Genomic DNA, 23607 nt, shown 5'->3' with positions numbered 1-23607 from the left:
GACCCCGAGGAAATGGATCATGTGCTTATGGGCTTCCATGGCAACCAATACAAGTGCACTTGCGAGGAACCCACTACGCTATAAATCATTGTAATTTTACTGAGACCCCGAGGAAGTGGATCATGCGCTTATCGGCTTCCTTGGCAACCAATACAAGTGCACTTGCAAGGATCCCACTACGCTATAAATCATTGTAATTTTTGAGAAGTAGCGCACCAGGCACTGTGCCATTTTTTCGTCATTCTACGGAGAGCGTTGGTGCCTGCTAAACGCATGTAAGGCATTATGCGCAATTTGTTGATGCTGTGCCTGATGACGATGAAGAATTATGGGAAAGCCTTTTGTAATGGGTTGGAAGCATTCAACAACCTACTCGTTGCACAATTCGCATTATGTGACGTCTGGTTACAGAATTCGCGTTGTGCGACGCTTGGTGCTTATTTTACTCTTCTACCACCCTATATTGCATATGCTAATGTGGTTCTTTCCCGACATGAAGCCTGTATAGGACCTTTTTGCAAAGCAGTTTCAAGCACCGGCATGGCTCAGAGGTTGAATACTGGGCTCCCACGCAGAGGGCCCAGGTTCGAACCTTGTTCCATCCTGGAATTTTTTTTCTTATTTCGTTTTTTTTCTTATTTCGAGCGATACTGGTTACGGACACCGGCGGCGGTGGCGGCGGCGGCGGCGGCGGCAGACAACTACGGCGACAAAAATGGCTGGTGAAATGATCTCATAACAGCTTTCGCTGTAAAAGAACTAGGAGGCTCACCAGTAAATATACGGCTAGCAGTGCGGGCGATATGGCAACAAGGAGCATTAAGCGGAAGGTCAGAGAGGCGGAGAGGACTTATTGGATGGCAGCGATGGAAAAGAAGCCGGCTCTGAGTAACTACCGAAAGGGAAAAAACGAAATAAGGAGGGAAAGGTTTTATGATAATTCAAGGGGAAGCGCTTTACTGTTTGAAGCAAGGTCGGGCTGCCTTAGAACGCGTAGTTATAAAGCGAGATTCAGTAACGAAGAAGAACAATGTACATGCTGCGGGGGAACTAAGGAAACGATGGAACATGTACCGATTGAATGTGGCGATATTCACCCAGGTATACGTGTGGGCACGAGTCTACATGAAGCCTTGGGTTTTAGGGACAACAATGGAAAGCTGAACATGTCCGCGATAGAAATAAGTAAGAGACGGTTAGAGTATTGGTGGCAGAAAAGTAGAGATAAAGAACAAAAATAAATAATGGGAGAAAAATAAGGTCATTCTGCCTTAAAGGCCAACTACGGCGATTTTTTGGCCATGTCAAAGTAATGGTGCTTTTATGTTCCTAAGACGCTTCTGTTACGGGCCCGATAGCAGAAATACTCGGCAAATTGGAGAATAATTTTAAATAAGCAAAAAAGCGCAACACCGAAACCGAAACCCAACCGAGTGTACTGTCTACGTATGACGTAGACGTTGTTACGAACAAACGGGAAGTCGTGCAAGGCATGCCGGTGACGCCGGCACGGAGTATGAAAACTGTGACAGCCGGGACGACCAGCGAAGCGCCGGCCAAACCAACACTGTCTGTCGCCTTGTGCACAGCAGATGCTCGCTGTAGCGGCCGAAGCGCCGAAGTTAGCGGTGCCCTCGGCTGCGTCACTTCCGCCGCCTTACCAATACTGACGTCACAGACACAATGTTGCCAGTAATTGTGGGAAGCCAGGAGGGCGTTTGCAGACAATCTTTAAAATTCATTTGCAAACAATCTGCGCATGTCTCAAGCCTGTAATTTGGCATAAATGACGGAAATATGCAAAGGAACGTACCCAGCGAATTTCATTGAGATCCATCGACCTCGAAAAATCACCGGAGTTGGCCTTTAAGAGGCAGAGAGATGGACCGTGAATTTATATTTTTTTGGTATGATAACATAATTTAATCAATGTAGATAAGGTATTAGGCCAACATGAAACAAGGAAGCTTTTTTTTTTCTTTTTTTTTCTTCGAGCCTGGTGGCAGACATGTCACCGCCCCGTTTTAAAGGGGACGCTCATAGCATCCATCCATCCATCCGGCACTCGCGCCCTCTACAGTCAGAGCAACTCACACTTACCAGTGTTTTCAGCTAGCCTACCATTTGAACAAAGCATTAAGGTTATCTCCCAGTTATATTCGACTGTGTGATAATGAGATTTGACTCTATGCAAACGTACTCCCTGAGTTCCTAATTGTTGTATCTTATGCTGCTGCAGACCTCTGCACAGTTGCTGCAGGTGGAAGAGTACCTTTCAGTGGCTGCCCCCTTTGGTCTGCTGCAGTTTACACGTCCAAGTGTGGTTCGTGAAATCCTCAGGGACAAGGAGCTGTCTCCACCTGCGGATGGTGTCTCTAAGGTATGCCTTTTATTGTGAAGCTGCACTGGCAGCATCATGTCCCAGCCATGTGCAGCTTATTGCTTGGGCAGGCTTAAAAGAGTATCGACACGACTTGGAGGCATCGCAAAAGGGACGTTTTGTAAGAGCTGAGCTCTTTAAGCTTTTTGATAGAGAAAAAGAAAGAAGGGCAAGAAAGAGAAAGACAAGGAAAAATATTGGGGGACGCTTAAGTTTTGCCTTTAAGAGTTGAACGCGATAGTGATATCCTGCACCTAGTGTGTACTTCAACCACTACGTGTGTGTAACAGAATGCACGCACTAAGGTGTGTGCCTTATGTAATTGGTAGCATGCTTTAAACCAGGAGCAATTATGTGCGAGAAATTCTTTCGATGTTGTGATGCACCCACTACACAGTTTAAGGGAATATGTGCAGCAACGTGTGTGCCTTTTGTAATGGGTGGCTGGCTTTAAACCACCAAGTCGTTATGATGTTCACATGGTGTGATGCCCGATGGCAATGTACGCTTGTACCATGTAATATTACTGCGATATTACATCTCATACTGTGACACCTGTATACAAGACGCGTGTGTTTGTGAAGCACGAAAGTTGTATGTTGAACATTCGCGAAGGAAATCGCAGCTTGAAATTTACGCACTCGTGAATGTTCAACATATTGTAACTTTTGTTGTAATGGGCTTAGAACATCTATTTTTGTTTCGTTGCACTCAGTTCTGATTACAGGTTATTGTGATATGCTGATTTACGTTGTAACTCTCTTTGTTAAAAAAAATCTGCCTCCCCAAAAGGCACATGAAATATTTTGTATTTTAGGAACTACTGGTTATACTAGAAAAGCAATTGCCTATTTGAAATCAGCGCACAAATATACATTAACTCACCAAGTATCATCAAAATCGATGAGGAAATGAGAAAAAAAAAATTTAAGAGCAGTGTCCCCCCTTAACGGCTATTGCGTTAATACAGAATGAGAAACTAAGAAAAAGAAGCAAGCAGAGACAAGAAGACAGAAAAAACGGAGAGATGAGAGAAGAAGAAAGAAACAGGAAGAAATAAAGAAAAAGAGAAACAAAGAAGGCCGCCCAGCTCCGCACTTCCTTCAGGCTTGGCACCACTAGTGCGAAGCTGCCTTAATTTTACAGCGAAAGCTGTTATAAGACCACAACAAGGGCCGTTTTTGGCGCCGTAGTTGTCCGCCGCCACCGCCGCTGGTGTCCGTAACCGCTATCGCGCGAAATAAGAAAAAAAAAAAAAAAACGAAGTAAGAAAAAAATATCGGCGCCCGTCTTGTTCTTTTGTGTTATATGTCCTCGTTCGATTTGCACCAAAAGTATCCTCAGTTATATCCTGGATGGAACGGGGTTCAAACCCGGGCCCTCTGCGTGGGAGTGAGCCCAGTATTCTACCTCAGAGCCATGCCAGTGCTTGAGACTGCTTTGCAAAAAGACACCATACAGGCTTCATGTCGGGAAGGAACCACATTAACATAAGCAACGTAGCATTGTAGAAGAGTAATATAACAACCAGGCGTCACACAACACGAATTCTGTAACCAGGCATCACACAATGCGAATTGCACAACGAGTGGGTTGACTTGTTGAATGCTTCCAACCCATTACAAAGGGCTCTGCCATAATTCTTCGTCATCAGGCACAGCATCAACAAAGTGCACATAATGGCTCAGGCACGTAGGCAGGGGGGGGCGCTCCCCCCCCCCTCCGAAATTCGTCCAGCCTTCTATATTCCTGGGCAACTTTTTTTTCTTTTTGCTGTGACGTCTAACCTATGCTGACCGGACCCTGGGCCTTGTAAAGTGCTTACACCCATTCTCCTAAGCGACGCCTTGAAGAAAAGAAGACCCCTTCCCCTTCCTGCCGGAGGCGACGAAGACTGCATTCCGCAGCGGGGTTCTTGAAAGCTTCTGTCAATGGTCCTCGCGGGGCCCACCGCGCAAGCACCAGGATCGGGTGGCAGCATCCTTGGGCAGCGGTCACTGTTGAGGCGAGGCACCGTGTGCGCCCCTCAGTTTTATGGCATGGCAAAGCGGAGCGCCTATTGTTGATTTCGTTCATGTGACTTTGGTATAGCCCCTGTGCCGGGCGGGGCCAGCCATCCCGTCAGCGGGGCCGCTGCCTCCACTACTCCCGGGGCTCATTATGGCGTCTTCCATGAATGACCGCCTGCGGCACTCGGGGAGAAGAAGCGGCAACTACGGGGGACCGTACCGAAGATGCCTTCAAGCGTTGAAACATGACCTTCACATTTGGTCGTCAGGCACAGGGGAAACGGGAGTGATGGGTACGGCCAGAGGCTTTTCTGCACAGCGCTCAGATGTTGGACATAAGAGAAGGCGCGCTTTGTTTGGGCGTTGAAATTCCTGGACGCCCCTGCATCTACAGAAAGTTTGCCAGTTGCCTTTTCCAAGTTTTGCGCTTGTGCATTTTCTTGCTCAGCTTCGCCTCAGGAGAAGGTTTTGCGTAGCTGTGGGCTATGAGGGCGGTCGTTGGACCGATACAAGCTGATCGACAAATGAAATATGTTGCGTAAATAGTTACAGTTGGTTGGGCGTCACGGAGGGGCGGAGTCAGGGCCTATGAAAAGCGACCGCAGGACCATCGTCAAGCGGAGGAAAAGAGATCACGAGTCGCGAGATAGCTGGATGTTGGTTTTGGCGGCTCGAGAGGGATCCTCTCTCAAGCCGCCAAAGTTCGGTCGCTCGAAGTCCCGAAAAAAAATTAATATCTAGGTGCTTGGAGCACGAAGAAGTACGCCGCGACGACCTAGGAGAGCCCCCGGACGAATTGGACAGCGACCCGGAGGACAACTCTCGAGCCTCGACCCGAACTGACCCGAACATCGAGCCCCTAGGCCTGCGACATGGACTCACTCGTGAGATGAGCCACACCCCTTTCTATCTTCATGAACTCTGCGAAGCGGGAAGCAGCGTATTGGGACATTGCATGGTTTAAGTAATTATTATCTTCACCCTCTTGTGCTGATCGCGTTATTTTATTATCATTGAAATCCTCCTCCTGTATTCTGCATTTTACCTCGTGAGTGTTGCATTTCTTTGTTATGATTTTATGTAATGTGTGTGTCCTGTGAGGAGAGCACGTGTGCATGTAGTTTATAATTACTATAAATAATTTGTTTGTAAACAAGGAAAGCTCGTTGCCTCTCTTCCTTCCCAGCCCCAGCATGAATCCTTTCGAGTAGAAGTTGTTGAGATGCGTAGCCAAGAGGAGGCGAGCGCGTGTAGGTAGTGGCCTTCCCTCTTTGTTGGCCTCCCCTCTTTGACGGTCGATAGAGAGGGGGGACGTCTCATTGCCATGGAAAGACGTTCTTTTCAACAATTAGGCCATGCCCCCCCGAAAAAAAATCCTGGCTATGTTCCAGGTGTAATGGCTTACAGGTGTTTAGTGGGTACCACGGTTCTCCGCAGAATGACCAAAAATGGCTTAGTGGCTGCTTCCCTTCTTCACAAAAATTATGATTTGTGGCGTAGTGGGTACTTTGCTAGTGTACTTGTATTAGTAGCCCCAAGAGAGTTTATACGGGCTCTAGAAATGCTGCTCTTCCAGCTTTTGCTGTGACTGTGCTGCGCTTTCCGTGCAGGCCTGGCATTTTTTTGTTTACTTCGCTTGTAGTGTTAATGTTTTCCACACACGTACCGGAGCGAGAAAAGACGTATAACATATTTTAGTTTGATTTTAAAGTTTTCATCGCCCACCATCTGTAAGACAACCCCACCGCAATGGACATTGTCATGACGAGTCAACGCAGTTTGCCGGATTTGCGGACTCTGTGTCCTGGATGTGGCCGAAATTGCTGTCAGAGCTGTTGGACGTGAATTCACCATTCATTGTTTACATTCAACATGTACAGCTAACAACAAACTACAGGGTGCTGCAAGAACATCAAGATTTCCTGTCCCCATATGACTTAAGCCCCAACCACTGGCACGCACCGGCATGCGTATGCAGATGCCTACGCGTCGAATGCACCTCTCAACGTCGGTCGCAGAGCGGGGTATGCGCCGCGACGCCTCCTGGCGCTAGGGGTCAAGGGATGTCTGATGTTTTCGCTTACGTCACCACGCATATGGCGGCGCCTGCCAATCAGAGCTCACGATGCCTCGGACCACTATGCCTAATGGCCGTCGCTTCAAAGGCATCCCCGAGTGACTGAGTTCTGGACAAGCACGGAAACTACGGTTGCAAATGTTCCTGAGTGATCGCGTTGTTATCTAGTACAACAACGACACGGCGAACGACTGCGAGTGCTACCAGTGCGACGTGGTTTCTTGCCGAGTTCGAGTGACGGTGACAAATCCAGCGAATGCCTGCTTGCTGCCCTTTGACTGGTTTTGAGTGCGATCGTCCACCGAGTGAAAACATCGTACTGACTACTGCAACATGTCGCTGCTCTTGTGGTTTGATCTGTATTTAACTGTGCTCAGAATGAGTGTAAACGTGCCTCGGAGGTTTTAGGTCTTGAGCATGAGCCCTCGCCTACCGCTAAGTCAATTCAGAGCAGTGTCGTCTGCATTCAGCGCAGGCCTCTGCCGTCGAGTTCGTGTGAACCAGCTCATGTGAGGAACATTGGTGGAAGGAAATTGATGGTAGTTGTTTCTGTTGCAACGACACTATATATGACACCCGAGACATGGCATGGTGCTTGTGCAGTAGTTTTTATCCGCAGTGTGTTTGTTTTCAATATCGGCATTCACCTCATCATTGCTGAAAGCGAATCTCGCACTTGCCAACACATTTCAGTGATGTGACAACGTACACGAGTGGAATTGCAGATTTTATGATGCTGAAACACTGGTTGACTTTGGTGCAAATAGTTTGCATGTGGTGCCAAGTTAGCAACAAGTGTGCACTTGTTGGTAGCAGTGTGACGTGCTTTCATGCCGGGTTCCAGCGAAGCCAACACACTCGGCTGGCAGCAGTCTCATTGGCATTGATGTGTAAAATAGAAGCTCAAACACGCGCGAGTGCGCTGAGTGAAAACAAGTTACATGCATTATTAAGTGCTGCTTTTGTTGCCTACTATTTCACTTCTTGCCTCTTGTTCTGCTTCTCTGCCGTGCAACTACACGTTGACACATGCAGTACCTTCTTTTGCAGGTTGCCTATTCTGACACATACCCAGTTGCTGATGACAACAGCAGGCAGTACCCATGAGGGGAGATGCGGGTCGAAAAATCGCGATTTTTGAAAAAAAAGTTGAATTTGTGTTCTGTTGTGTTTTATATTCCCCCAAGCCTCCTCTTAATTATGTTAAAGAATCAAAGCTAAGAATCAACTAGAAGTTATCAAAAAATGCAATAAAAGCCCTTGTGGTGGCTCGTGAAAGCACGAATTTACCCACATTTCAGGCACGCGCAGCATTTCACTCCGTGGCGTTGCCGGCCCTTGAATTTTCGCGGGAATGTAGGCCTAACCCTCTTCTCCCAGAGCCCACTTCAACAACGCGGCTTTCTTGCTGAAAATGCAGGGAAAAAAAGTTGTTTCCCCACCGTAGTCTAGTGTAGCGTCCACCGTAGTGTAGCTTTCAAACATGTTTTTCTCAGTTCCTCGTTTTGCTGCATTTTTAAAGTTTGAGCACTTTATGTAGTCGCATCATAATGAAATTTGGCATGCTTATAGTTTAACATGTCTTGAATTCAAAGAAACAACTTTCACAGTTTTCCACAAGCATATTCAACAAGATGATTTCACAAGATTCTTCCTTGAGAATGGTAAAACTGAAACTCAGCATTGGAATTTTTTTCTAGGCTAACACACATATGTTACCCTATGTTTTCTTGCTTTATTGAATTCCTCAATTCATTAGGAGCAATATGAGCTATTTTTTTTAGTGTTTTTGGTGCTCACTATGTTGCCTAAGCTTGCACAAAAATGCACTGTTTTCACAAATGCATGGTCTGCAAAAAATTAACCAAATGAGCTATAAAAAGGTAAAAAGCAGATTTGAAAAGAGGAGCTCAAACTCTATAAATGGTGAAAGTTTCATTGAGCTGGGACAAATACTTGAAGAAAAAATTTTCTGAGGAGCATCTCCCCATAAACTAAGGAGGATGTGAACAATGGTGCTTATTGTAATATAACTCTCATTTTTTAGCTAAAGAGCTTGTAAGTGAGAAGCACCTTCATTGAAATCTGAGGTGCATAATGACAAAGTAGTAAGAACAAAAGAGCATGTCACTGCATGTATGTACGGAATGAATGAAAGTGCAATATTACAGTACTGCATTTTGTTTAGAAGGAATTCAAACAGTGCCGCATCTGCAACCACAGACACCTGTGGTTGCAGATTTTAGCTGGAATAATTATTTGACAGTTTCAAATGCCAAGTCCTTGTATTTGCAAGTACTATTTCATTTCTGTTCAATTTTTCATGCATGCACTCACACAGACTATGTATGCACTTAAGCGTTATTGAAATATCAAAATTCAGTTTCTATGGTAGACAACCTGCCAACGACTTCTATAAAGTGCTCAATTGCAGTCTTATGACCAATATCTGTTGCATCATGAAGTGTCAGGTGCGGGTTGTTGCGTTAGAGGATATTTTGACTACAGACAACATGCGAGAGCCTTCTATAAAGTGCACAACTGCAGTCTTATGACCGATATCTGTCGCGTCATGAAGTGTCAGGTGCGGTTTGTTGCGTTAGAGGGTATTTGGACTACAGACAACATGCGAAAGCCTTCTATAAAGTGCTCAATTGCACTCTTATACCAGTGCCACACGGGCACAGAAAATGGCATTTACCTCCTAATGCCTTCAGATTTAATGCCATTCGTGCGCTGCCAAATGGACGAACGAAATGGCATTTGCCCAAATGCCATTCGTCACCTAATGCCATCGCCAGAACTCATTAGACTGAGAAATGTATACTCTCGACGGCACAGCTTACGAAGCGCGATATACCCAAGTTATATAAAACGACATCCTATTCAGCTGAAAATGAAGTTTTCATGTCTTTTATTTACACCAGTCACTTAAACAAGCGCTTCAAACGCTGTATTCTGGATGCGACAGGCGCCATTTTCTTTTTACGCGGTGGCTTTGACTAGCGTTGGCGCAGGTTTCTACAGTCGCCTGCAACATCGTGAAACAAAGCAATGAACTAAAGCTTACGGCAGCGTAATATGCTTGTTTCTACATTTAATTATTCTCGGAGGTATATGAAGCTTGTAAATGCATGTTTCTTTTTTTATTAATACTCAACAATTGCTCTGTACAGAAGATGATGCGATCCACATCATCAATTCAAATGTCATTCAGTTTGGACGTGTAGCAGCTCCGACGAAAAAAATGTCATTCGGGAACTGAATGCCTTCAGTACCGAATGTCAGTTTCTGTGCCCGTGTGTCACGTTTATTATGACCGATATCTGTCGCATCATGAAGTGTCAGGTGTGGTTTGTTGCATTAGAGGGTATTTCGACTACAGACAACATGCGAAATCCTTCTATAAAGTGCTCAGTTGCACTCTTATGACCGATATCTGTCGCATCATGAAGTGTCAGGTGCAGTTTGTTGCGTTAGAGGGTATTTTGACTATAAACATGCGAAAGCCTTCTATAAAGTGCTCATTCGCAGTCTTATGACCGATCTCTGTCGCATCAAGAAGTGTTAGGTGCGGTTTGTTGCATTAGAGGGTATTTCGACTACAGACAACATGCGAAATCCTTCTATAAAGTGCTCAGTTGCACTCTTATGACCGATATCTGTCGCATCATGAAGTGTCAGGTGCGGTTTGTTGCGTTAGAGGGTATTTTGACTATAAACATGCGAAAGCCTTCTATAAAGTGCTTAGTCGCAGTCTTATGACCGATATCTGTCGCATCATGAAGTGTCAGGTGCGGTTCGTTGCGTTAGAGACTATTTCGACTACAGACAACATGCGAAAGCCTTCTACACAGTGCTCGGTTCCAATCTTTTGACTGATATCTGTTCCATCATGAAGTGTCAGGTGCAGTTTGTTGCGTTAGAGGATATTCTGACTACAGACAATATGTGAAAGCCTTCTACACAGTGCTCGGTTCCAATCTTTTGACTGATATCTGTTCCATTATGAAGTGTCAGGTGCGGTTTGTTGCGTTAGAGGGTATTTCGACTACAGACAACATGCGAAAGCCTTCTATAAAGTGCTCAGTCGCAGTCTTATGACCGATATCTGTCGCATCATGAAGTGTCAGGTGCGGTTTGTTGCGTTAGAGGGTATTTCAACACGGGACAACATGCGAAAGCCTTCTATAAAGTGCTCAGTTGCAGTCTTATGACCGATATCTGTCGCGTCATGAAGTGTCATGTGCGGTTTGTTGCGTTAGAGGGTATTTCGACTACAGACAACATGCGAAAGCCTTCTTTTAAATGCTCAGTTGCAGTTTTATGACCGATATCTGTCGTATCATGAAGTGTCAAGTGCGGTTTGTTGCGTTAGAGGGTATTTTGACTACAGACAACATGCGAAAGCCTTCTATAAAGTGCTCAGTTGCAGTCCTATGACCGATATCTGTCGCGTCAAGAAGTGTCAGGTGCGGTTTGTTGCGTTAGAGGGTATTTTGACTACAGACAACATGCGAAAGCCTTCTATAAAGTGCTCAGTCGCAGTCTTATGACCGATATCTGTCGCATCATGAAGTGTCAGGTGCGGTTTGTTGCGTTAGAGGGTATTTCAACACGGGACAACATGCGAAAGCCTTCTATAAAGTGCTCAGTTGCAGTCTTATGACCGATATCTGTCGCGTCATGAAGTGTCAGGTGCGGTTTGTTGCGTTAGAGGGTATTTCGACTACGGACAACATGCGAAAGCCTTCTTTTAAATGCTCAGTTGCAGTTTTATGACCGATATCTGTCGTATCATGAAGTGGCAAGTGCGGTTTGTTGCGTTAGAGGGTATTTTGACTACAGACAACATGCGAAAGCCTTCTATAAAGTGCTCAGTTGCAGTCTTATGACGGATATCTGTCGCATCATGAAGTGTCTGGTGCGGTTTGTTGCGTTAGAGGGTATTTCGACTACAGACAGCATGCGAAAGCCTTCTATAAAGTGCTCAGTTGCAGTCTTATGACGGACATCTGTCGCGTCATGAAGTGTCAGGTGCGGTTTGTTGCGTTAGAGGGTATTTCGACTACAGACAACATGTGAAAGCCTTTTATAAAGTGCTCAGTTGCAGTCTTATGACCGATATCTGTCGCTTCATGAAGTGTCAGGTGCGGTTTGTTGCGTTAGAGGGTATTTTGACTATAGACAACATACAAAAGCCTTCTATAAAGTGCTCAGTTGCAGTCTTATGACCGATATCTGTTGCATCATGAAGTGTGAGGTGCGGTTTGTTGCGTTAGAGGAAGCATTAGAAGCATAGGAAGCATTAAATCACTCACTCGTTATGCGATTTGCATTGTGTGACACTTGGTATTATTTTACTCTTCTACAACACTCGACTACATTTGTTAACCTTGGCTGACATGACGCCTGTTTTGGTCTATTTGTAAAGATGTTTCAAGCACTGGAATCTCTCTATGGTAGAATACTCGACTGCCACGCAGAGTGCCTCTGTTCAAATCCCGCTCGAACTCTGTTTTTTTTTTTCTTCATTGTGCGCAATAGCTGTTGAGGACACTGGTGGCAGTGGCAGAGGCAGAAAACTACACCACCAAAATCGGCTGTTGTGATCTCATAACAGCTTTCGCTGCAGAAGACCTGAGGTTCGATTCAACACAGCGCAGGGGGTGCGCTTGCCTCATAAAAAGCAAGCATACTACCCTCCTATTTGAAATTCTCCCTCTCCCCCCCAACCCAACCCTTGACCACACTCGTCATTCATAAGCGTTTTCTGTGGCAGAACACTTGCGCCCTCCCTTCATAGGATTGTGTGCTTGAGAGGGCATGGGTGGCCCTTACAACAGCTGTCATTTCAATATGAAACTGGTTGTGCTTACCTGGGGGTGATGCATGCTCCGTTCCAGTGATGGATGCATACCAGTGATGTGCAGGTTTGCAGCAGGAGATGGGTTAAGGCACTGTAGCAGCCTATGCTACAGTGCCTCAGCAACCAGCTATGACCACTGGATGCCACAAAATGCAGCTTCCAGACAGTGGTCCAGAAACTACTTGCCTTAATTTTCAGTATTTATAGCTGAAATTCTTATGCAGTATGTATCCTTGACTGCAGAAAACAAATATGCAATTAGCTTCTGTCTATCATGCACAGATTTTAAGATACTGACTGTATCTTGCAAACTTGCATTCTGCCCAGCCTTTTGGCAGCTTTTTCACAAAAGACCTGTTAGGTTTTGCCGCTCATAAGTCGATCGTGCAGACGGGACGGCGCGGCACTGTACGTCGTACAAAGCTTCTTTCTCGGCTCTCTCTCTGCCTGGTCTTTGGCGGTGCAATTATCAATGGAAAGCAAACGGCTTCCTTTGAGCAGCTTGTCTACCCCGATGGCCCGCAGGGGTTGCGGTTAAGCGACGTTCTCTTCTCAGAGGCCGGCTTGGAGAAGAGTGGCCCGAACGCGTAGGAAGATGAGGAGGGCAAACATCTCCTGCTCTATGCCGTCGCTTGAGGCGACAGTATGCTTGACCCCAACAACAACTGGCATGCGCTTTCGGCGCGCCGACTGTAAAGCAGGTTAGAATTAACCTACTTATCTGAACAATCCTGTCTCTTTTTAGAATGTAAAGCAGGGTTGAGTCGCAACAATGCATGGTCTGAATGCGGGAAAGGCGAGGACACGCAAATTGTTTCCCGGAACCGTCTTTACGACCGTCACCGGGGGTTTGACTCGATGAGCGTGGGAGATGGCGCGAATGCCGCAGGGCTGCTACGATACCGATATTTCGACCGTGAGAATCCCCGAAAGCGTGGGAAGGAGAGGGAGAGCCATGATGGGAAAGAGTGCCAAAACACCTGTCTGCACTGTAAAGACACTGCTGTCGAGATTAGGGACAGCCCACTAGGGAGTGGCTTAATCTGAGGATAAACTGATTGGATAAGGGAATGTTGAGGCGGACCACCAGTGTCCACCTCCCCTTTTCTTTGTTTACCGCAAGGCACTTAAGACTGGACGGAATTCGTTTCCCTTCAGTCTAGGCTGTAATCACTTAACTGATCGATCAGTAAGACTCCGTACGATGCAACTTTCGTCTGGGCCGTAACCACTCGGTGGTCGAACAGTGAGACTCGGTTCTTCGTATGTAGTAACAGTTTTCTAGGCTCTAACTTAAGAAAAGTTAAGTAGAAGAGTAAGAGGCTATTGATGTCTATGTTATCATCAGTGTGCTTCGGCAAGATGTACATATGACTGTAAATATTTCGCTGCAATATACCTTCAAGTTTTTATTACCTCCAACCCGCCTCCTGCTTCATCGATGTCGATCATCTCCTTGACGGGACTTCAACCCACATCAAGGAGAAAACGAACAAGGAAAAACATAACTGGCGCAGTCTGACAGGGATCGGCAAGCTCTACAGCACCATACACTGGACCAGCGCTGAGAAGACCTGAGGGGCAAGGCATCCAACAGCCACCAGCGGCAACGTCGAGACGATCCCACAGCAGTCAACCCCGGCGCCGTGGAGGAGATCCTGGAACGACAGAGCATTCAGCAAAGGGTGAGCAGGATTTCTTGCGTCTTTCTCAAGTTGGCATGGCAGTTTATGTCTAGAGCACATGGTGAGAACACGCGGGGGTGTGGAAACAATGGAGTTTAATGGAGATGAAGGTGCGAGTGTAGCGGATATGGATTGGAGGCGAGAGCCATCAAATGATGGTAGTCTAAATTCTGATAAATCAGCTGAGGCGAGAGTGCCTACTCAGAGGCAAGAATCGATGCATCAGGCATCTCAGGTTTTGCCGAATTCAAGTGAAACGAGAACGCTGGAACTTGAAATCCAAAGGCTCAATCTCCAGATTAAGTTCGAAAAGCTATTGCAAACTCGAATGAACGCGGAACGTCTCAATGGCACGTTGTCCAACTCTGGGTCGGAGACGGGTGATCAGAGGCGACGGTGTTTCGATTCTGTCCAGCAATGTGCAAAAGTGCTGAAAGGGTTCCGCCTGCCGAGTGACGCGGATGTGCCATTATGGTTCGAGGAAGTAGAAAAACTGTGTGCTACTTACCAAGTACCGTATGAGAGTCGCGTGCATTTGGTTATACCAGCACTAACTGAACGAGTTCGTTACCTACTGTGTAACCTCAACCCTGAAGAGAGTGCAGATTACGAGGCAGTTAAAGACAGAACTGAAGCTTTCTCCGGCAGAGTATCTGCAGAGGTTTGAACGAGCAGTAAAGCGGAAGGAAGAGACGTGGGCGCAGTTTGCGTCACGGGTGAAAGCTCATTTCTCCTACTACCTCCAAGTGAGAGAGACCGACACGATAGAAGTGATGGCCGAACTCATGGTTGCTGACCGTATAAAATCGGGACTAAGTACGGAGGGTCTGGAGTATGTGAGATTAAGGGAAGGCGAGGGATGGCTTAGGCCAACTTAGATTGCTAAAGTGCTCCAAACTTTCGAACAAGCGAAAGGGAAAGGGCGTGCTTCAAAGCAACCAACTGTAGAAATGGGGCAGAAGCCGGCGACATGAGTTGAGAAAGGGGCTCTGAAATGCCACTTATGTCACGGCTCAGGCCATTTCGCTAAAAAGTGCCCGAAGGCTAGTGATAAGGAGAGCAACCCCAAGAAGGCTACCGAGCCAAAGCGGAAGGTAGAAAAGGTAATATTAGCCGACGATTCGAAAATTGAAATACCCAATGGAGTCCTTAGTGCAAAGGTGAAGTCTCTGAAACAGGAGGGTGATGGCACAAATAAACTGCAGTTAATTCCTGTGTCATGTGCAGATGTATCCGCGGAGGCGATTTTGGATACAGGGAGTGAAGTAACTGTCATTCGGGAGAGTCTGCCTCCGCGTAGTCTAATAGAGCCGTGTGGCACGGTAAGATTGGTGTCTGCTTTTGGTAAAATGATCGAGGCAAGGCTAGCTACGTTGCCGGTAAAATTAAATAGCCTGCGAGTGGTGACGCAGCGTCAGAGCGTCGACCTACTCTGCGCGTTAACTGATGAGCTCGTCGAGGGCACAGATTGTTTGTTGACCGAGGAAGATTGGAAACTTTTGTTGAAGGCCAGCAGCCCTCTGGCACCCTGTCGAGCACCGGCCGAGCCTGCTCATGAGGCAGAACTAATAGTAGAGAAACCAAAAGTAGTGGCCTGCAATTTCGCCTTGGAGGAGAAAGATGTTTCTGGGGAAGATGCGCAAATAGATGAAGAGAGGGAGGCGTCATTAGGCCAAAGAGAGGAGTTCCGCGAAGTGCAGCTGAGTGACATTACGCTAAAAAAATGTTGGGAAGATGCTCGCAGTGGGAAATCCGGCATGTTAATTTCAGACCGGCTATTATACCACTGCGACTCAAACGTAGGCACTCGAGTAAGTCAGCTAGTTGTCCCCAAAGATAAGCGTACTGAGGTAATGCACTTAGCCCATGAGTCACTATGTGGGGGGCACCTAGGGCCAAAGAAAACAAGAGCTCACATTAGGTATAATTTCTTTTGGCCGGGTATGGCGAAGGAGATATTAGAGCATTGTCGTTCGTGCCATGGATGTTAAAGTCGTTCAGACAGGCGTCGCACGGATAGGGTGCCTATAACTCCGCTCACTAGACCTGAGCAGCCTTTCCAAGTTGTCAATGTAGATGTGATCGGACCCCTGGACACACCGTCAACGAGAGGGCATAAGTACGCGCTGTCCTTAGTGGACCTTTGCACGAGGTGGCCAGAGGTGGTCCCACTGCGCTCTTTGACAGCTAAGGCGACTTGTGATGCACTGATAGAGATCTTCAGTCGCACAGGTGTTCCGGAGATGATCTGCTCTGATCAGGGCACTAATTTCAAATCTCAGCTCACGCAAACGATGCTGGAGAAATTAGGTTGCACGCCAAGATTCTCAACCCCAGAACACCCAGAGAGTAATGGAGTTGTAGAGAGGTGGAACCGAGTACTGAAAAACATGTTGTATCATGTCATTCAGAGAGACTCCAAGAATTGGGACAAATTGATCCCAATGGTTTTATGGGCTTATCGGGAAGTTCCCCATGAGGTAACAGGAGTAGCTTCGTTTCGTCTATTGTATGGAAGGAATCCCACGGGACCGCTTCTAATACTGCAGAGGACGTGGACGGGAGAAATGCCGCTGCCGGCAACATTGAGAGAAAACCCCGCTAAGTATTTACAGCAACTTAAGGAGCAGCTCGAGACTGCCGCTAATATTGCTGAGCTAACTAGTGCAACTCATCAGGAGAGTTACGCCAGTACTTATAATCGCAGCACCAGGCTCAAAGCTTTTAACGTTGGCGACCAAGTTGTGGTTTTCGACAATGATTGGGATTGTAAGATGTCACCTAAATGGCTAGGCCCATTCACAGTGGTTGGACGTGAGCGCGAACATTCTTACCGCGTTGAAACATCTGAGGGAAAGGTGAAAAGTGTCCATGCCAACAACATTCGACCTTACTATGCCAGGGTCAGTCACATTAAGGTCGTCTTCGATGAGGACCATGATTTTGGGGAGGTGGAATATGCTCCACAACCAACCACTATAAAGCGGGAAGAGCTAGTGCTAACGAGCGACAAGGTTGCTCACCTTGATGCTGACGCGCAGTCGGAAGTACAGGCGGTGTTCCAAAGACATTGCACACTCTTTGACGGCACCCCGGGTATAGCGAAGGTAGACGAACATAAGATAGAAATAGAACCGGGCCACCAGCCAAAAAAGGTGTTTTCTTATCGGGTGCCGGAACTATTAAAGAAGGAAGTCAGCCGGCAAGTTGACGAACTTTTGACTTGGAAGTTGATCTACCCCACGGAGAGTGAGTTTGCACACCCGGTGGTATGCGTCGGAAAAAAAGATGGGACTATCCGCATGTGTGTGGACTACAGGGCGTTAAATGCCGTCACCAAAGCGGGTGCGTTCCCTATGATGAGTCCTCAGGAATTGATTTTCCGAGTAGGTAGAGCGCAGTTCATTACGGTAGTGTACCTTAGGCGCGGGTACTGGCAGGTACCGATGGAAGAGAAGAGTCAGAAATTCGCCGCGTTTGTAACGCACGAGGGTCAGTACGCATGGAAAGTGATGCCTTTCGGGCTAAAAAATTCCGTGGCAACCTTTCAAAGAATGGTGAAGAAGCTCTTGTCGCAACATCAAATGTATGCCACGGCATACCTTGATGATATTGCTATTTTTTTTAGCACTTGGGAGGAGCACTTAAAGCATCTCGACATTATTCTTAAGGTCTTAGATAAGGCGGGACTGAAAGCCAGTCCGGAGAAGTGTCAGATTGCGCAATCCCACATACATTACCTGGGGCATATTGTCGGTTCAGGGACACATGCACCAGACCCTGAAAAATTGGCAGCGATTAAGAACCTGGTACCACCGCGCACCAAAAAGGAACTACGCAGCCTGTTAGGACTTTGCGGCTACTATCGCGAGTACGTCCGAGGATATGCAGAGGTGACGAGCCCGCTCACGCTGTTAACAAAGAAAACGGTACCTAATAAGATACCCTGGCTAGAGGAAGCCCAGGCGGCATTTGAGATTCTCAATCTTTGTGCGAGGCCGTGGCGCTTAACACTCCAGAGCCATCTCAGCCCTACTGGCTCTTCTCAGACGCATCAGCTACGGCGGCGGGAGCATGTTTGGCGCAAATGTCAGCTGAGGGGGAAGAGTAGCCCATCGCCTTTGCAAGCCACCGCTTCTCACCGACCCAGATACGTTGGTCGACTATTGAGAGGGAAGCGTTCGCAATTATATGGGCGTTAAAGAAGTTTGACTACTGGCTTTTCGATGCCATAGTAAACGTCATTTCCGACCACAATCCGCTGTCGTACCTTACAACTTCGACTCCGCACGGGGCGAAATTGACAAGATGGACGCTGGCTTTACAGCGATATCATGTGTCAGTACAGCATCGGAAGGGCGTATGTAACGGTAATGCGGATGCGTTATCTAGGCTCTAGAATAGTTTATGGAAGCCATCAAATAACAGTGCCATGCCAACTGGGGGGGACGTAAATGTTCCTGCCCACTTGCTGCTGTATATTGTGGACTGTGTGATTGTCAATTCAAGAAACAGACATTAATGATCATACTGCTTGAAGCAGCAATGGTGTGCTTGATTGTTTAGCGCGTACTTGTTTACATTTCTTGTATTCTCCTATCTTGTTATCTTGCAATTGTGTTTGATGTTTGTGTAGACTGTTGTATGGTTAGAAAGTCCAGCGACCTAATCGCGGCAGTGCTTTATCGTATCACTGAGCGTAAAACAGCCCAGCGTACTCTTTAGGGGGGATGTGTTAGGTTTTGCCGCTCATAAGTCGATCGTGCAGACGGGACAGCGCGGCACTGTACGTCGTACAAAGCTTCTTTCTCGGCTCTCTCTCTGCCTGGTCTTTGGCGGTGCAATTATCAATGGAAAGCAAACGGCTTCCTTTGAGCAGCTTGTCTACCCCGACGGCCCGCAGGGGTTGCGATTAAAGCGACGTTCTCTTCTCAGAGGCCGGCTTCGAGAAGAGCGGCCCGAATGCGTAGGAAGATGAGGAGGGCAAACATCTCCTGCTCTATGCCGTCGCTCGAGGCGACAGTATGCTTGACCCCAACAACGACCGGCATGCGCTTTCGGCGCGCCGACTGTAAAGCAGGGTTGAGTCGCAACAATGCACGCTCCGAATGCGGGAAAGGCGAGGACACGCAAGTTGTTTCCCGGAACCGTCTTTACGACCGTCACCGGGGGTTCGACTCGATGAGCGTGGGAGATGGCGCGAATGCCGCAGGGCTGCTACGATACCGATATTTCGACCGTGAGAATCCCCGAAAGCGTGGGAAGGAGGTGGAGAGCCATGATGGGAAAGAGTGCCAAAACACCTGTCTGCACTGTAAAGACAATGGTGTTGAGATTAGGGACAGCCCAGTAGGGAGTGGCTTAATCTGAGGATAAACGGATTGGATAAGGGAATGTTGAGGCGGACCACCAGCAGCCATCTCCCCTTTTCTTTGTTTACCGTAAGGCACTTAAGACTGGACAGAATTCGTTTCCCTTCAGTCTAGGCTGTAATCACTTAACTGATCGATCAGTAAGACTCCGCACGATGCAACTTTCGTCTGGGCCGTAACCACTCGGTGGTCGAACAGTGAGACTCGGTTCTTCGTATGTAGTAACAGTTTTCTAGGCTCTAACTTAAGAAAAGTTAAGTAGAAGAGTAAGAAGCTGTTGATGTCTATGTTATCATCAGTGTGCTTCGGCAAGATGTACATATGACTGTAAATATTTCGCTGCAATATACCTTCAAGTTTTTATTACCTCCAACCCGCCTCCTGCTTCATCGACGTCGATCATCTCCTTGACGGGACTTCAAGCCACATCAAGGAGAAAACGAACAAGGAAAAACATAACTAGACGTTTACAAATATGATATCACCGCATGCTATAAAGAATAGTGTGCAATAAAATCATCATTCTATTTTTAGTATCAGTTCAAAAGTTATGGCCTTAACAAGTACACTCATCGGAAACTGTTGCTTGATTTTACTGCTAATGAAATCACAATTCTAAAGAAAAATGTAATTTCTTGGTCTTCTTGCACTATTCAATGCATAAGCTTTCAAATACCACAAGAATTATTCAAATCTGATCACTATAATAAAAGATATTGTGGGCAACAGCCTATTATGATGTGATGAAAATTGTTGTTTTGAGAAAATGAAAGAAAAGAAGTTTAGAAACATGGTGGAGCACTTATTTTGAACTGGAAGAGGCATAAATTAGTGTTGTTGTGGTTTTAGAAGCCACCAGGAACAAAGTCATCATTAATCTCCTTAGTATGCTTTGTTTTCGCTCTGGTCTTGCTGGCGATATACTGCGTGCTTACAGCTGCTGGCATCACATCCTCCAGAACGCATGAGTAATTCTGAACTTTGATGACCGCCTGCCATCGTACTGTCATCAGTTAGGCATCTTGCAAAATGGAGGACATTGTCATGATACGCTGCTGTCTAGCAGACTAATCCTTAAGTGTCCATAAGGGTAGGAAGAATTTACCCCATGTGATGGAAACACACCAATGCTGTGCAAGTACATTTTTTTCTAAAATGCTATGGCTTCGTCTTTGCTGGGCGAAAAGCATTCTTTTGTTAGGAGCAGCTAATAGAGAAGTGAGTCTTTCAAATGAGACCAAAATAGCCATGCTAATTAACATGGTTCTCGTCCAGTGCACTGTTGAAAATGACTTTTCGAGGTGCTTTGGTGAGCAAAAATGCTCATGAAACTTACCTCAAGGCCAAATAACTCAACAAATACGCATTACATATCTGTAATATTTTACAAATAGCTTTTTTTAGATTTTCCAGATTATGACAAAGTTTTAAATCGATTTTTGGAAATTTTTCTGCGTCCCCGACCCTTAAAGGGGCCCTGCAACACTTTTCCTTATAGCCATGGAATGGCTTCAGTGAAGGTACTTAATGCCTCACGAATCGAACGTCGCAAAAATTTTTTAGAATCCCTCCGGTACGAGCAGAGTTACAAAGATTTGTCGCACGCTGTAGTTGCTTTTTCTATTCTCTCGCCCCGACGAAAGTGCTGGAAGCTAAGCAGGGGGGGGATGGCACGGGGGAAGAAGGTACATCACGCACGCCTCCTGCCTTTGAGCACATTTTCTCTCTTTTTTTTTTTGAGTGGCGGCCTCTCGCAGCGGTTGCAGTAACTACAGAGTGCGCCATGTTCAAACCAGCCAATGGCATGGAACCTGCCTGTGACGCCGTAAGCATCATTTTTGTTGAAAGAAGAGGAAGTACTTTTTAGATGACTTTGCGAATTTATTGTAAATCCCAGGCTGTGTGCTGCGCTATAACGTTTGGCTCGCGTGTTCTCGGGAGCCTCGACTACCGATGGGCAGCGTTTTCTGACCACGCTGAAAAAGTGTTACAGGGCCCCTTAAAAAAAAACTTTTTCAAGCACTCGAGTACAGTCGAACCCGGACTCGAGTACAGTCGAACCCGGGTATATCGAACTCGCCAAAAAACGTTTATTAGTTCGATACATGGCATAATTCGAAAGGACGGCGCTGCGCCGGACTTTGATGTGGCGCTGTGTTTAGCTGTACAAGCGCTTCAGGCTCGTATTCTTTGAGGCGACGCTGGACGCGGTCGGCATCGTTGATGATCTTCACGGCCTTCTCAAACGTAAGCGTGGCCTCCTCGACAAGCAACCGTTCCCGTAGTCGCGTAGAAGTCAATCCAATGAGTAATTGTTCGAGCAGCATCTGGTTCTTCAGTTCACCGAAGTCGCACTGGTTAGCTGTATCTTGCAATTCGAAGAGAAAATCCTGGGGTGGAGACTCGCCTTGCGTGAGGTTCCGAAACGAGAGTCTGGCTGTGGCTACTGCCTCTGGAGGACTGAACTTGGCCGTTAGCATTTGCACCAATGAGGAGTAGGCGTCTTTGGTTGATCCCGGCGTTTCCGATGCCGCGGCGAGTGCAACCCGTGCCTGCCTCTGACCTTCGGCTCCAAGCAGTGTTTTCAGCAGTGCGGCTTCGCGTTCCGCGGAAAAACTTTCGCGCCAGCGGCAAGCAAATAAGTTTCAAAGTCTTCAAGCCACCGCGTCCACGGTACTGTTGGTGTTCCCGGATGGTTCCAAAACCCGGGCGGCTTTCCTATCAAGTCGGCCATGTCGCAGCTGTGTGGCGTTACGTTATCACCTGGCGTTTCGCTGACCTTCCTGGGGGCGGTGGCTCGCTATCTGCGGTGCGATAAGCAACGATGCGCTAAGAGCGAGGGCTGCCGAAGAGCGAGGGCGCGATGCAAGCGGACCGAAAGGGTATCGCCGCATCTGGTGTTGCCGATGATTTGCTTCATGGCTGCTGGTTGCCGTTGGCGAGCGGCGGAGGGTGGAAGGCTTTCAAAACGCATGTCGACTGCGCCATTGTAGTGTTTGCGATGGAAAGGCACCGAGCACCTGTGGTGCTCCGAAAAGGAACGACACACACACAGTTCCACACCACGCCCAACTTACCCTCGGCTGTAGCGAGGGTGTTTATATATATCAAATGGCGGCGCCCCCTGGCGCCATACAACAGAACAAAGCATATTACAATATACAACAGGCCCGCTATAGGATTTTGACACAAAGGCACATAACAATAAGAAAAGTACTTTATTAATATGGTGGCTTACTTGCGTGTCCTACTTAGGAACAAAATAGTCCTGGATTTTCTTCTGTGTCAACGACTTCGCTGCCTGCGGCAGCACACACGCCTCCACGTTGTCCAACGAGTCGGAGCAGCTGAGGCCGCAACCTTCCACATTCACGCAATAGCGCCGGACCAACGCAAGTGCACTAATCACTTTGGAGGATGTAGGCAATAGGCCATCGTCAATTTCCTTATTGCTGTCGCTTTGGCTCGTGGTCGGCACGACGTCTGCAACGTAGTCCTCATCTTGTAGCTCACTCATGATGGCGACATCATCGTCCGCACTGACGAACTCGTCGAATGTCGATCCGTCGATAGCTCCCGGGAACTCTGCCAGCTCGCTCCAAACTTAGGCGGAAACACCTGCGGTGTCTTCAGTGCTGTCATCGGAATTTGGGGTGTCATCACCAGGCATGCGGAAGCCGGCATGCCTAAAGCAGTTCTGGATCGTCTCCTTCGTTGCATCTGCCCACGATCTACTCAACATAGAAAGAGCTCCGAGCAAGTAGATCTTAAGCTCCCTGCCGACACGAAGGTTCTGCAGCAGCCTCTCCACCAGGCGCTTCCGATAGCCGGCTTTCAGTGCGCGTATAACGCCTTGATCCAGTGGTTGCAGTACAGACGTAGTGTTTGGGGGCAAAAAACGCAGCTCAATGTTGCTGAAGGTCGTACTGCAGTGGTGCAATGAACAGTTGTCCACGAGCAGGCACACCTTGTGATTTTCGCCTACCAAATCATCATTCCACGACGATAGCCACCTGCCGAAAAGCTCCCCGGTCATCCACGTTTTTGAGTTTGCTCGGTAGGTAACTGGAAGCGACAGCGCATTTTGAAAACACCGCGGTGCCATGCTTTTCCCGATAACCAGAGGTCGAAGCTTTTTCGATCCGTCTAAATTAGCTGCCAACAGCACGGACATACGAGCTTTGTTTGCCTTGCCGCCGCAAGTCTTGTCGCCAC

The 23607-nt window shown here is 47.2% G+C and overlaps 1 protein-coding gene across 1 annotated transcript in view; it reads left to right on the top strand.

Moving 5' to 3' along the window:
* Nucleotides 1-2239: 2239 nt before the first annotated feature.
* The window catches only part of LOC119378718 (AP-5 complex subunit mu-1), a gene marked incomplete at its 5' end in the record, with an annotated part of 202112 nt that continues 180744 nt past the window's right edge, over nucleotides 2240-23607 (top strand). The window contains 1 exon segment of the mRNA XM_037647755.2: nucleotides 2240-2380. Within this exon segment, the coding sequence (XP_037503683.1) occupies nucleotides 2240-2380 (141 nt within the window).

The sequence above is a fragment of the Rhipicephalus sanguineus genome, unplaced genomic scaffold (assembly GCF_013339695.2).
Source record: "Rhipicephalus sanguineus isolate Rsan-2018 unplaced genomic scaffold, BIME_Rsan_1.4 Seq941, whole genome shotgun sequence".
Classification (NCBI taxonomy): Eukaryota; Metazoa; Arthropoda; class Arachnida; order Ixodida; family Ixodidae; genus Rhipicephalus; species Rhipicephalus sanguineus.
The sequence above is the reverse complement of the archived record's forward strand: the minus strand, read 5'-3'. Positions and strand labels throughout refer to the sequence as shown.